The 13,020-nt window shown below is 44.1% G+C and overlaps 1 protein-coding gene across 1 annotated transcript in view; it reads left to right on the top strand.

Annotated features, from left to right (window-relative positions):
• Window positions 1-13,020, top strand: part of LOC136855345 (L-fucose kinase-like) — a 111,099-nt gene that overhangs the window by 11,725 nt on the left and 86,354 nt on the right. The window contains 1 exon segment of the mRNA XM_067132258.1: window positions 6,920-7,113. Coding sequence (XP_066988359.1) covers window positions 6,920-7,113 — 194 coding nt within the window.

Raw genomic sequence — 13,020 nt, 5'->3', positions numbered from 1 at the left:
CTATTAACCAGCAGCTCGAATTTTGAAATTTGTGGTAGTGCTACTTTTGTTTTGGCTAGGCGAATGACCCCGCCCACTTTCGGGGTAAGAGAGGAACCAGCTCAGCAAACGAGCTCAATATATTTCTGCCGGCTGATGGCTGTGGATACAGTGATTGGCAATAGTGTTTTTTTAGAATTTCTCTTCTCTTTTGATCTTTGTAATCATTGGCAAAGTATTCTCTTTATGGTAGCCTTTTCGGCACAATTAGATAGTGTCGGGTTTCTCAGAAAGACCAGTGTTATTGATATTGACTTTTGCTTTTGAATATCGATGATTTTGAGAATTTTTGACTCGTGACTTGTCGGCAATGTCTGATTCAGGCTCTCAGAGCTTCAGGTATTGCAGTAAAGGCTGCAATGCACAATTGACTAAATCCTGCTATAACCCTCATACTCTTGTACATCTTGCAGGGTTCAGACATGTTCTCCTGAATTTACTTGTGAGGAATGTGTTTCATGGGATGGTAAAATATGGAAGACTTTGAGTAGTCATTTGACCAAATTAGACAGGGACAAAAAGAGGAAAGCAGTGGCTAGAGCTAGTAGTAAGAAGACTTTAGCTAGTCAGGTGTCTGCTAAATATGTTATTGATAATAATTCTGATTCCTTGTCTTTTCAGTCTGTATCAACCACTCCACACCCTGGCTCCTTTACTCACGATCCCAACCCCATTACCAGCCTTGAATCTGGAAGTAACCTTAAGTTTGGGTTATTAGTTAATACAGTGGAGAAAATTGGTGCTTCTGTTAAAGTCCTGATGGACAAAGTGAATGTGAAGAGTGATGGTAAAGTGATAGTGGAGGAGGTGGCTCTCTGTCCCGCCAATTCTCCTAGGCCAAGGTCCCTGGCAAACTCCCCTAAACCTGGGAGGAGCCAAACTGGCAGCCCAAAGGAGGTCGGTGGGGTCTGCCCACAGGCAGTCACCCCCTCAGTCGGACCTGTTGCTGAATCCCGGGTTATGAAAGACCGCCACTGGAAAAATGTCTCTATGGAAGTGGATCGTCTTTCATCTAGTGTTTCCAGCAGTGATTCTAGTCCTAGGCGCCAATGGCATTTTCAAGGTGAATCTCGCCCCCTGAAGAGGCGTGCCTCAGATGTGTCTCAGCTTCCCTCAGTTCCAGTTAAGAAGGTTAAAGAAACTTCTCCAGAGCGTCTGCTGCCCTGTAGCTTTTAGGACATTCCAGAATGTTTCTCCCAGGATCATCCAGAGGTAGTGGGACAGTTTCCATCTATTAAGCACACTACTGCTTGTAAGTGCTCTTTTACATTTAGGACTTCATCTTCATCTAAGCGCCCATCTGTAGTTTCGGAGGATTTGCCTGGCCATATAGTGATGTTGGAGTGCCCATCTGCCCAGCTCCTGTTCCTGTAGCTTCTGAATAATTAGCTTTACCTGGATCTTCTTTGGCTTCTGGGAAGAAGTCTTTGGCACCACTGGATGCATTGGCGCCAGAACTTCCTTTACCTGTTGAATGTGCTGCTCGTTGTGTGGCTCTTTCTGAGTGCTTATCGTCCTGTGCAACCATTGTCTCCTGAGCCCCCCTTAGCCAAGCGCCCATCAGCTCCTGAGCGGCCGTTGGTGCCCATGCGCCTGTCGGCTCCTGAGCACATCAGCTCCCGAGAGCCCATTAGTGCCTGTCTGCTGTTTGCCTCAAGATAGTCTGTTAGCACCCAAGTCCATTTCCGCTTCTGAGCACCCAGTTTCTTCCTATCCTTCCGCAGCACCTGTATCTTCGGTGCTGCCTACTCCTGCTCCTGCAGTTGCAGCTTCGCTCCCAGTCATGTCTTTTTCTTTGTCTTTTGCAGTGCAACAGGCACCCTCAGTAATGGATCCTTCATTTCAGTCGATCCAACGCCAATTGGATAATATACTGGGCTTAATTAAGAAAGAGCCCTCGGCTCTTCAGCCTGTTGTGGAACTGTCGCCCATTTCTTCTTTAAAGGAGGAAAATGTGGATCTTGTTGCCCCTCCTTCGGTGTATGCCTCCTATTTGGGTTTCTCCTGGCGACTTCCATACTTCTTCTTCCCTGCAGCTCCGGCTTCTCTGGCTTCGACATACTCAGTGGACAACCAGACAACTTCTTTGAGGCTACCTAAAGTGGTGCTGTCCTCTTCAGCTTAGAAAGGTCTTCGTGAGGTGGAAAGCTGGCTCTCAAACAAGAGAGAGGAGGAAAGAGCCTCTTTTAGTTGTGCGCCATCTACTGTAGATTGTCACAGAGAAGATACCTTTCTTATGTGACCGGAGAGGCCCCATCCCTGGGAGCTTCTGCCTCCTCCCAGGGAGACTTCTCCGGGTTGATTGACTCTTCCAGAAGGACAGCATGTAATTTAGCTAAGATTTTGTTCTCGACCTCAGAATTGGACCACCTTATCAAGTATTTGTATAAGGTCTGGGAAGGACTCAGTTTTTTTAGATTGGGCAGTAGGAGATCTTGCCCGCAAATTAAAGGATTGCCCTCATATTCCGGAAGGCTTCTCTTCAGATTTTTTAGGGGTCATCTCGTGCCTGGATAAAGGTATTAGAGACGGTTCGCTTAAATTTCCTTGCTGTTTGTGATGGGTATTCTCAAGAAAAGGGAGTTTTGGTGTTCCTACACCACGAAGGGAGTAACACCTTCCCAGAAGTCCGCACTCCTCCTCTCTCCGCTTGACAAGAAACACCTATTCCCTCAGGCAACTGTGCTGCAGATTGCTGCTGCTCTGCAGAAAAAGTCCACTCAGGACCTCGCACAATCAGTGAGGCGACCTAGGGAGTCTCCAGCCTTCAACTCTAGGACAGTTTCTCCTGTGCGATCTCAGCCCTTTCAGGGTAGAGGCAAACAAAGAGGCTTCCCCAGACCTCGCAGAAATGCCTGTTTCACCTCTTGGGCAAACAAAAAGTCTGCTAATAGACCACCTGCACATAAGTGAGGATCTAGTCCTCTGCACACCTGTGGGGGCAAGACTCTTCCACTTTTGGAAGCATTGGGAAGCAAGAGGAGTGGAGAGTTGGATTGTACAAGTCCTGATAGAGGGTTATTCAATCCCGTTTCTGAGGAAACCTTCCTTAACCAACAACCCCATGTTATTGACGACCTACTTGGCAGGCTCTGAGAGGTTTTCAGCTCTCTCCCAAGAAGTGTTAGCACTCCTCGAAAAAGAAGCAATCGAACTAGTTGAGGACACCTCCTCTCTGGAGTTCTACAATCGGCTGTTTGTAGTTCCCAAGGCCTTGGGGTCCTGGAGGCTGGTTCTGGATGTGAGTGGGGTGAACTTGTACGTGCAGAAAACAAAATTCAAGATGGAGACGTCCCAGTCTGTCCTTGCATCCATTCTTCTGGAAGATTGGATGATTTCAATAGACATGAAAGACGTCTGCTTCCATGTCCCAATTCATCAGGACTCGAGGAGGTTTTTAAGGTTTGTGTTCCAGAGCAAGGTGTACCAGTTCAGAGCCCTTTGTTTTGGCCTGTCTACGGCCCCACAGGTATTCATGCATGTGCTAGCCCCAATAGCGAAATGGTTACATTTGAAGGGGGTCAACATTTCACTGTATCTCAGCAATTGGCTCATTCGCTCCCAGTCGAAGGAAAAATGTGCGGAGGACCTTCACAAGACCCTTCTTCTTGCCCAGGATTTGGACCTCTTGATAAACTTCCCAAAGTCTCAACTGACTCCTTCTCAGGAGATAGCTTATTTTGGGGATGAGGATAAACTCACAGATTTTTTGGGTTTTTCCCCTCCCCCTGAGGGATAGACTTGTGCCTTCAGGAGGTTGACAGATTTCTCTCCCTTCAGTCCTCTTCTGTGAACAGCTGGATGAGCCTGTTGGGGACCCTCTTGTTCATGGAACAGTTCATGTCCCTGGGAAGGCTGCACATGAGAAACTTACAGTTCATTCTGAAAATCAGCAGGAACAGAAAGAAATACCAGGATTCTTTCATTTTTCCAATAACGAAGGAAATAAAAGAGGACCTTGTTTGGTGGAATTCAAGAGATAAGCTCTCTCAAGGAGAGTCGCTCCTTCCTCTGAACCCTGACCTAGGAAGTCTCAGGCCTTTGAACTTCAGAGCAGAGGAAATGGCACATCAGTGTGAAAGAATTAACGGCAATTCATGGGGATTGCAAGCGTTTGCATTGGAGGTGTTCAGGAAGACAGTGACTGTCCACTCAGACACCATGGAACTGTCTTATGTTAAAAAACGTTGGAACTCATTCAGTAGCCTTTACCAAGCAGCTAGAGCCTGCTCATTTTGGCGGATCAGAATCAAACCCAGATCTTAACCAGGTTTATTCAGGGGAAATTCAGCGTGTTAGCGGACGAACTCAGCCGCTGAAAGCAAGTTCTCCCCATGGAATGGACTCTGGACCCACTTGTGTGCCTGAAGCTATGGAAACTATGGGGAAGGCTGGTTCTAGATCTGTTTGTGACTGCAAAGAACCATCGTCTCCCTCTGCATTGTTCGCCAGCGCCAGGTCCGCAAACATGGGCAACCGATGCAATGCTTTTAGATTGGTCAAACAAGGACCTTTACACCTTTCCTCCATTCAGGATGGTTAGAGAAGTAATAAACAAGTTCCAAATTCATCGGAATGTAAAGATCACTCTAGTAGCCCCTTTCTGGCCAGCACAGGAATGGTTCCTGGACTTGATGGAACTTCTCATGGATTTTCTGAGGCTGTTGCCTCAAAAACCCAAACTACTCAAACAACCACAATTCAGGCAGTTCGATCAAAGACTGTCCATTCTGGCTCTGACTGTGTTCAGACGGTCCACAGATTGATACGAGTGAAAAGATTTTCAAAGGCAGTTGCAGACGCTATTGCTCGTTGTAGACGACATTCCTCGAGCAAAGTTTATCAGGCCAAGTGGACAGTCTTCTGTGACTGGTGCAGAAGACACAACATCTTGTCTTCTAAGACATCTGTAGCGGAGATAGGTGATTTCCTGCTCTATTTAAAGTTTTCCAGGCATCTGTCTACCTCAACCATTAAAGACTACAGGGCAATGTTGAGCTCTGTATTTACACATAGGGACCTAGATCTCTCTGCTTATAAAGTTCTTTCTGATCTCATCTAGTCGCTTGACATGACCAAACAGGAAGAAGATAAGCTAGTAGCCTGGAATCTAGATGTGGTTCTTAAGTGGCTGTCACAACCGTGTTTTGAACCCCTGTGATCTGTCTCTTTGAGAGACCTAACTAGGAAGACTCTGTTCCTAGTAGCATTAGAGTTTGCCATGTGGGTAAGTGAGCTACAGGCTTTTGATAAAAAGATTGGATTCTCTCAGGGTAATGCAATTTGCTCTCCTAGGATCCTTAGCTAAAAATGAGACCCCTTCCAGTCCCTGGCCTCGCTCATTCATTATTAAAAGTTCAGTAGATATTCTAGGTCCGGAGGACGTAGAAAGAACTCTGTGCCCTGTAAGGGCATTGAAATACTATTTACTTAGAATGGAAAAGATCTGTGGGTCTTTGAGTAACCTTTGGTGCTTAGTAAAGAATCCTTCTTGCCCTCTCTCTAAAAATGCCTGGGCATTTTTTATGAAGGATCTTATTCTAGAGGCGCACTCACAGATTGAAGAGGATGTGTTGCCCATAGTGAAATTAAAAGTGCATGAAGTGAGGGCAGTAGCCATGTCCCTGGTTTTCAAACATAATTTGTCTGTGACTTCTATTATTCAAACAGTGTTTTGGAAATGCAAATCTGTTTGCATCTCATTATTTGCATGAAATTGAAACTGTTTATGAAAATTGCAGTACTGTACCTTGGGTCCTATTTCGGTTGTGGTATGGTGTTGGAGAGAAGTTTAGGAAGTCTTCCTTCATCCTTCCTGTTTTCTTGCCTTGATTCATGGTGTTGAGTTGCAGGGGAGCCTGGGGGTACTTTGTATTTGGAGTGCTCACCAGTTTTGTCTATTAATGGTTGGGTAATGGTGCTTTTAATGTTTAGCAATAGGTGATTGTGTTTTTATTCTCTAGTTTTGTTTTATGGTACTGTGCCCAGGGCATGGGCAATTTTGTTAATTCTTTGTGTACAATCGGACACTCCTTTGCAACAAAGAATCTTGTATAATGTAGTAGGCGACTCCTGGTTACACTGCCACGCCGCTATATGTTGAGATGAGCGCCATCCAGAGGCAGTACTTTCCTGTAGCGGCTCCCTCAACAGGTAAGGAACCAGCAAGCATTTTTACCAATGCTAGCAATACTTCTGTTTCTTTTACATTACAATTTTTAATGTATTAGGAAAGATAATCCATGCATCCCACCTCCTCCAATGTGGAATTCAGCTATGTAATTATTTGGTAAGTAGGTAATATGAAAATGATATTTTTATAATAAAATAAAGTTTTATATATACTTACCAAGTAATTACATAATCAAAGCCCTCCCTCCTCCCCTCGCAGAGTTAGGAAGGCAGAAACATATTGAGCTCATTTGCTTAGCTGGTTCCTCTCTCACCCGAAAGTGGGCGGGTCACTCACCTAGCCAAACAAAAGTAGCGCAAACAAAAGTAGCGCTGGTTAATAGAACCCATAGCTATGTACAAATTACTTGGTAAGTACAAAATTCTAGCTGCGCTGTCAGAACCCGAAATCATCGTGAAGTCGGAAAATCAGAAAATCGTCAAAAATCATAAGCTTTAATGCTCTGGGTGCATTGAAAACGATTACTGCTTATTGAGTTTTACATCAAAAACCTTCAAATAAATTATTCTTATTTTATTATAAAAATGTCGGGAAATAATTTTTTGAATATATTTTGATCGAATCGAAGCCGGAACCGGTAAACCGGGACTTGTATATATAAAACTTTATTTTATTATAAAAATGTCATTTTTGTTTGATATGGAGACTTGTTTGATTTACTTTACTGAAGAACGTTTTTCATTGCAGAATGTAAACGGTTGTCTGCAGGTGGACTGTTGCCGAAACATGAATTCATGTATGTAGTTAATGATCCTAGGCTCGAAGACGATTGCGGTTTCACATACACAGGAGATACTGATGGAGTTGGGAGTGGAGGAGCAACGATCAATGCAATCCTTGTAGCAATCGAAAGACTGTCAGCTTATCATTATCATACAACAGTAAGTTATTTGAAAAATTACATTTTAGAGCTACCGTACTCTATAAATGTCATTTTACACAGCATATAGTGCCACTTAATATTGCAGTAAAACAGTTTTGAATTGAATCTGTTTATCTGTACTCTGAGTTTAAAAGCATCCATTTTCATCCAGATTATACCTGTTATCCAGCAATTGTTATTTATTCATTCTTTAATACTGATAATTTTTGTGGCTGCCAAAGAAGGGTAGTACAGCAGCGATTATCCTCTGCATCCCTGGAGGGTGACACACTAGAACTACAAAAGTTTGATTGCAGATGTTATCTGTTAGTTCTTATTCTTCTCTCTCTTGCCAGTGACAGTTGAAGATGTGCTCATTTGAAGAAACAAGAGGCCTATAGTCTTTGTAACAGATCTGAAATGTCAGGGGGTGTTTAAAAATAAAAAACAGTTGTGGCCAAGAAAATCTGTGCTTTGGCTGAAATACGGTGCTCCCCCACTTTTACGTGAGGATAGGTTCCAGAACCCACCACAGAAATGCAAAATCCCCTCTAAAATTGCTTGTAACTGGCTTACAACTGCCAAATACCCTGTACCCCTCAAACTAAAATCCTTATAACTGCCTATTTTTATAGTTCACTGCCAAATCTAATAGTTAAAAAAAATATATACCTTAAATTTTCGTACTAAAACAATTTAATATAATCTCAAACAAAAATGCACCCCAAACCATCATCCCAAAACACCCAAAGTCAGCTTACATTACCCTCCTACAACATTTACTGTTAAGTATATACACCTCTAAAACACTTATTATAACTGCCTATTTTAAGAGTTCATCACCCAACTTAACAGTTCAAACTAAAATATACCTCAAACTCTCATCCCAGAACACCCCAATATCATTTCAAAGCCATCTTACAATATTATGTACCCGCCTACAACTGTTACTCTTAAGTATCCTGTATAATTCAGACACTCACGTTTTCTTTTGCCTAACGTAACTTTGTGCATCGTCTGCTGTACTGAGCATAATGTACGTACACTTTATTATATTTTGCTGTGTTGTAAGTTGATTTTGAAATGACATTTACTGTACAGTACTTATTTTAAGATAGTACTACTGTATAGAGCATATCTAAAATATGTGGGTAGTTTAGAATGACAGGACATGTTCCTACTAAAAGAATGCTGTGTTTGTTATGTCATGTTAGTGTTTTCGTGACTACATACAAATACAGTTTTGATAAAAAAAAAAAAATGATTTAGTACAGTAAGTTCTTGTTGTTCCGACACAATATACAAACCCTCGGTCCTTTACATTAGGATTACTTTCAGGCGTAGACTGGAAACGGCTGTTGAACTTCAAACAAGGTGGTTAGGCAGTTGACTACTGTCCGGGAGGCGGGAGTACTGCCTGCCCGGATGTAAACATTCCAATTTGCTTTTGGCCGTCGTAGAATGCGGACGTTGTTTCTTCGCTCTCTGCCTAACTGCCCTCTTTTCTCCTTTTTTGGTGGGAAAATCCTTGTTTTTTCTTATAATTATGAATGTGGACAAGCCTTCTAAGCCTTCCTATCCACAGCTGTGTGTGTCCCGGGGTAGGAGGCAAGAAATGTAACTCATTTAGATCTAGCGTCGACGCTGACCCACACGCTCTCTGCCCATCTTGCAGGGGGTGTGTGTTCGTAAGCTTGCCAAGGAATCGTCTGAGGGTAATACGCCCCCAATGACTCCGGTGGTGGCTAATGTGTCGAGTTCGTTTCTCTCTCATGGCGAGCTTCCCCTGCTTGCTCCCTCTTCCTTGGGTGAGGACTCCCCCTCCCCTTCCTCATTCATTTCATCGGGTGTGGAAGGGCATGAGGGAGCAGTGGACTGGGACATCCTCTCGGGGATCTCTTCTCGTTTTGGAGGGGAATTTTTTCCTCCAGAGCAAGTGGAGGCTTCCCAGCCTAACCTGACTTTTGCTTCAGGTTTTGGGTTGGATAGCCAGGTGGCAGACTTATCATTGACCTGGCTACATCTGGGCCCACCTGGCATTTCCGTCACTGGAGGGTCTGGTGTCACATCTGTCTAGCACTCCAGTGACAACTCACCACCACCTCAGTCACCATGTCAGGTTTTGCCAAGCTCCCCGTGTTGGTGGCTTCGCACCTGGATACCCAGGTTTTGGCTGGCCCTGCCGTACACCACGCAGTACCGCTGCCTCCTGGGTTCCTGGCTTCGTTCTCACGACCGGGCCCCTCCTTCATGGTGACTTCTATTCTGCCTTACGTGACTGTCCCTGCCCCTGTTGCTGACCCTGGCCCGATCACGACAATGGTTCCGGCTCCTTGCTTCTCTGACCAGCCCGGCACTTCGTCTGTTTCTTTCCCCATAACTTCGACCCTGGCGCGGCCCGGCCTGGCTGCCCGCGCACCACCTGTGCCTGCATTCCCGGCCCTGCTCCTTACGTTCCTGGTTGCCACGCGGTTGCTCCCGCCCAGGTAAGTGCTGGCCCGAGCACCGTGTTCTCTGCCCGGGATGCTCCTACTGCTGCAGCCCCTCCGACTGCTCCTGATTCATCGGCTGTGCCTGCTTGATTTGGGGACTTGACAGCGATCCTGAAGAAGATGGCGAATAAGAAGAAGAAGAGGTCTAGGAAGGTGTCATCATCTTTGTCTTCGTCTGCTGCCTCTTCTTCTTCTCCTTCCGAGGCTCCGCGGCCAAAGAAGAAGTAGTCTGCCTCTCCCCCCCTTTAAGAAGTCTCGCACCGAGACTTCCAAGGGACTGCCTCCTTCCACAGGGAAGGCAGTGGGATCTCTTGCCGGCTCTTCCCGATCCACGGATCAGGGAACCACTGCCCTGGCTTCCGGGTCAGTCGCATCGGGAGCCAAGGGCATGCAGACCAAGGTCCACCCCCCCCTACCCCGCTGTGCCTAAGAAACCTGCGTCTGAGGCCAGTGAGTCTAGGCTGATACGGGAGAAACTTCTCGCTGTACAGACCAGGGCGTGGAGCGAGAGAAAGAGTCCGGGCATGCAGGTGCCCCGGCTCTTCCTGCTGGCACTTCTGTGAGTGCCAAGTCAGGTTCCCGGGAGTGTGCCCCTTGGGCCGAATGCCAGGAGAGGTGGAGAAGAGGTCCCTGCTCAGTCTTCCCGAGAGGCTACGGTCTCGAAGAAGACTGGGGTGTGTCTAGAGGACAGCGCAAGCTCGCGCCAGCCAGATGCACGCTCGACTCCTCCCAGTCCCCGGCCACGTCCTCGCGTCCAGCCTGGCTCGGGGGTAGCGAGCACGCGGCTCGGCTCGGGAGACTGCTTCGCCTAGGCAAAAGCACTCTCCTCGACCCGGGCTGCCATCACCACCGCAGGTTGGTGACCGCTCCCGGCCCGCTGCCCCTGTTGGTTCTGCCAGCAAAGCCAGTGGGAGCGCCCAATCCTCCTCGCCTGTCCCCTCCACCTCTTCAGTTCCTTCCAAGGGGCACAAGTCGGACAGGAAGAGTTCTACCTCGTGGGAGTATGAACCTGGCTCGGTCCTTGGCTCGACTAGGTCTTACGCCCGCATGGTGCAGGAAGGATCACGGGGGTCTGCCATATATCTTTGTGGGGAGACAGGCCTCCTCAACAAATTTTAAATCATATACACACTCAGTATGTGTATAAGGTGTATATGAATTTACAGATATGGTTAAATATGCAGTATATATTTTTAGATATTTTGTGTATGAACCCTTTTAAATTTATTTACCATATTTGCGGGCGTATTGGACACACTTTTTTATTTTTAAATGTACGAAAAAGCTGCCCTGCATCCAATTCAGCGGTATTACATTGGGAGACCAAGCGCTGGCTAGCATACTGGGTAGGCAAAAAAAATTGTTGCTATTAATAAAGCATTGAAAAACAAGCCAAAGTATTACAGTAAATTGTGTTGCTGGAATAAAATATGAAATATGTAAATTTACACTCGCCTAGTAAATGAAATTTACTATAAATAAACAACGTTATGTATTACCGTGACAGGCCACCAGGGCGGCATCATGATTTTGTTTACATCCACTGATTGCAAATAGCTGACAGACTAACTCCCAATGCATTGTAAGCAGTTTTTCGTAAGTTTGTAATAACAGACTGGTAATTCGGCTTGTTTTCAATACTTTATTATAAATACAGTAACAAACTTATGAGAAATTCCTTACAATATGTCAACAGTTAGCCTGTCAGCTATTTGCAGTGAGTGGATATAAACAAAATCATAGTGCCACCCTGGTGGCCTGTCGTCGGTAACACAGAAATGTTTATTCGTGGTAAATTTCATTTAGTTTCCTTTAAAGGTGAGTGTAAATTTACATTTGATTTCATACTTTATTCCAGTGTAGTCTCACAATATTGTATTTCATGCACAGAATCAAACATTTTTCCTTACAAAATCACTTTAAAATATCTTTCAATAAATGTGTGATGCAACATACTAAATTTGTTTTTTCCTCTAAATATCCCTGTAAAATAGGTGCAAGGGTGCGTCTTATATGCTGGCAAGTACGGTATTCAATTTTTTCGTTTCGTGTTTAATTTGATTTCCATGTCAATAATTAGGTGTTGTGGCAACAGTTTTAGTAGTCATAAATCAATCAGTCAACCATGAATTATATGACACTGGTGACAATATTGAAATATGTTGGATCCCAGCCCATGTGGCCATAAAGGAAAATTAGGATGTTGATTATGTAGCTAAAGCTGCAATGACAATGACCAGATGAAACCTATTTCCCCTTCAGTGATTATTTAAGTTCTCTAAAACCCAACATGTTTAATTAATGGCAGAGTTTGGGAAATCAAAGGAGATGAAGTCCATAGTTGAATTTGGCTTTCATCAAACCAAAAAGAAAGTCACACTGAATTGATTTGATCTCATTTGGGAGTTGGCCACTCTTGTTTAACCCGTAAGGGACGGGCTAAATATATACAGTATTAAAAACACCCTCAGATTGGGCAAACTTTAAGGTTGGCCAATTTAAGGATAAAATGCTGCAATGAAAAGAGGAAGATATGCAAATTTTTCCCCACATTCCACAGGAAGTTGAAAGTGACTATTTACAACCCTGTGCAGGGCCTCTTTTACAAGACACTTTTAAAAATATGCTAATTTTACTAAATTATACATGTTTTTTCTAATAATTTATTTTATTTTATTTTGTAAAATTATGATCACAGCTCACACAATATCATAACAGATAAGAACTCAAATCAGTAACAAATTGTGAGTACTGTATATGTATTTATTGTAAAATATTTATGAGATTTACTGAGATGGGGAGATGCAGTAACTTTTTGGGAGGTATACATGTTTTTCCTAATATTTCTTTGCACTTTTCTTTGCAAAATTACAATTATAGCTAAACATACTATCATAAAAGGTAGGAACTAAAACCAACAGCAATCCCTGGGTATATTTATGAGCAAATAAATAAAAAGACGTCATGGGATAGAGAGGGGAAGTACATTCCCCCATCAAGTCTCAAGGCACACTGATCCCCCTCTGTCCTGTGCTGAGCCACTGCAGTTGCCATAAGTCATTTATGGACCATTGAAGTGATATGAACATCTTTCCCGCTAAACTTATCCAAATCGCATGGCGCGTAATATCAATACTCATATGAGTTAGCCCGTCCATCACTCAAAACCTGTTATAGATCCTCATATGATCATGCCTGTCCATTAAGGGTTAACCCATAGATACCTAATGATAACCCACATGACCCAATCAATTTCTGTGTGTAGAGAATTCAGGTCAACACCTATCTTGCCTGAAGGCCAAGCTTCAACCAAGAGTGAAATTTTGTCAGAATTGTCACTTTTGCATTGTCCAATGATCACATTTTTGAATAAGATCAAGTTAATGGCTAAGATTTAATTTCTGTTATTATAGAGAAATTCCATTTGCCAGTAC

Source organism: Macrobrachium rosenbergii, chromosome 31 (genome assembly GCF_040412425.1).
Source record: "Macrobrachium rosenbergii isolate ZJJX-2024 chromosome 31, ASM4041242v1, whole genome shotgun sequence".
Taxonomy (NCBI): Eukaryota; Metazoa; Arthropoda; class Malacostraca; order Decapoda; family Palaemonidae; genus Macrobrachium; species Macrobrachium rosenbergii.
The sequence above is the reverse complement of the archived record's forward strand: the minus strand, read 5'-3'. Positions and strand labels throughout refer to the sequence as shown.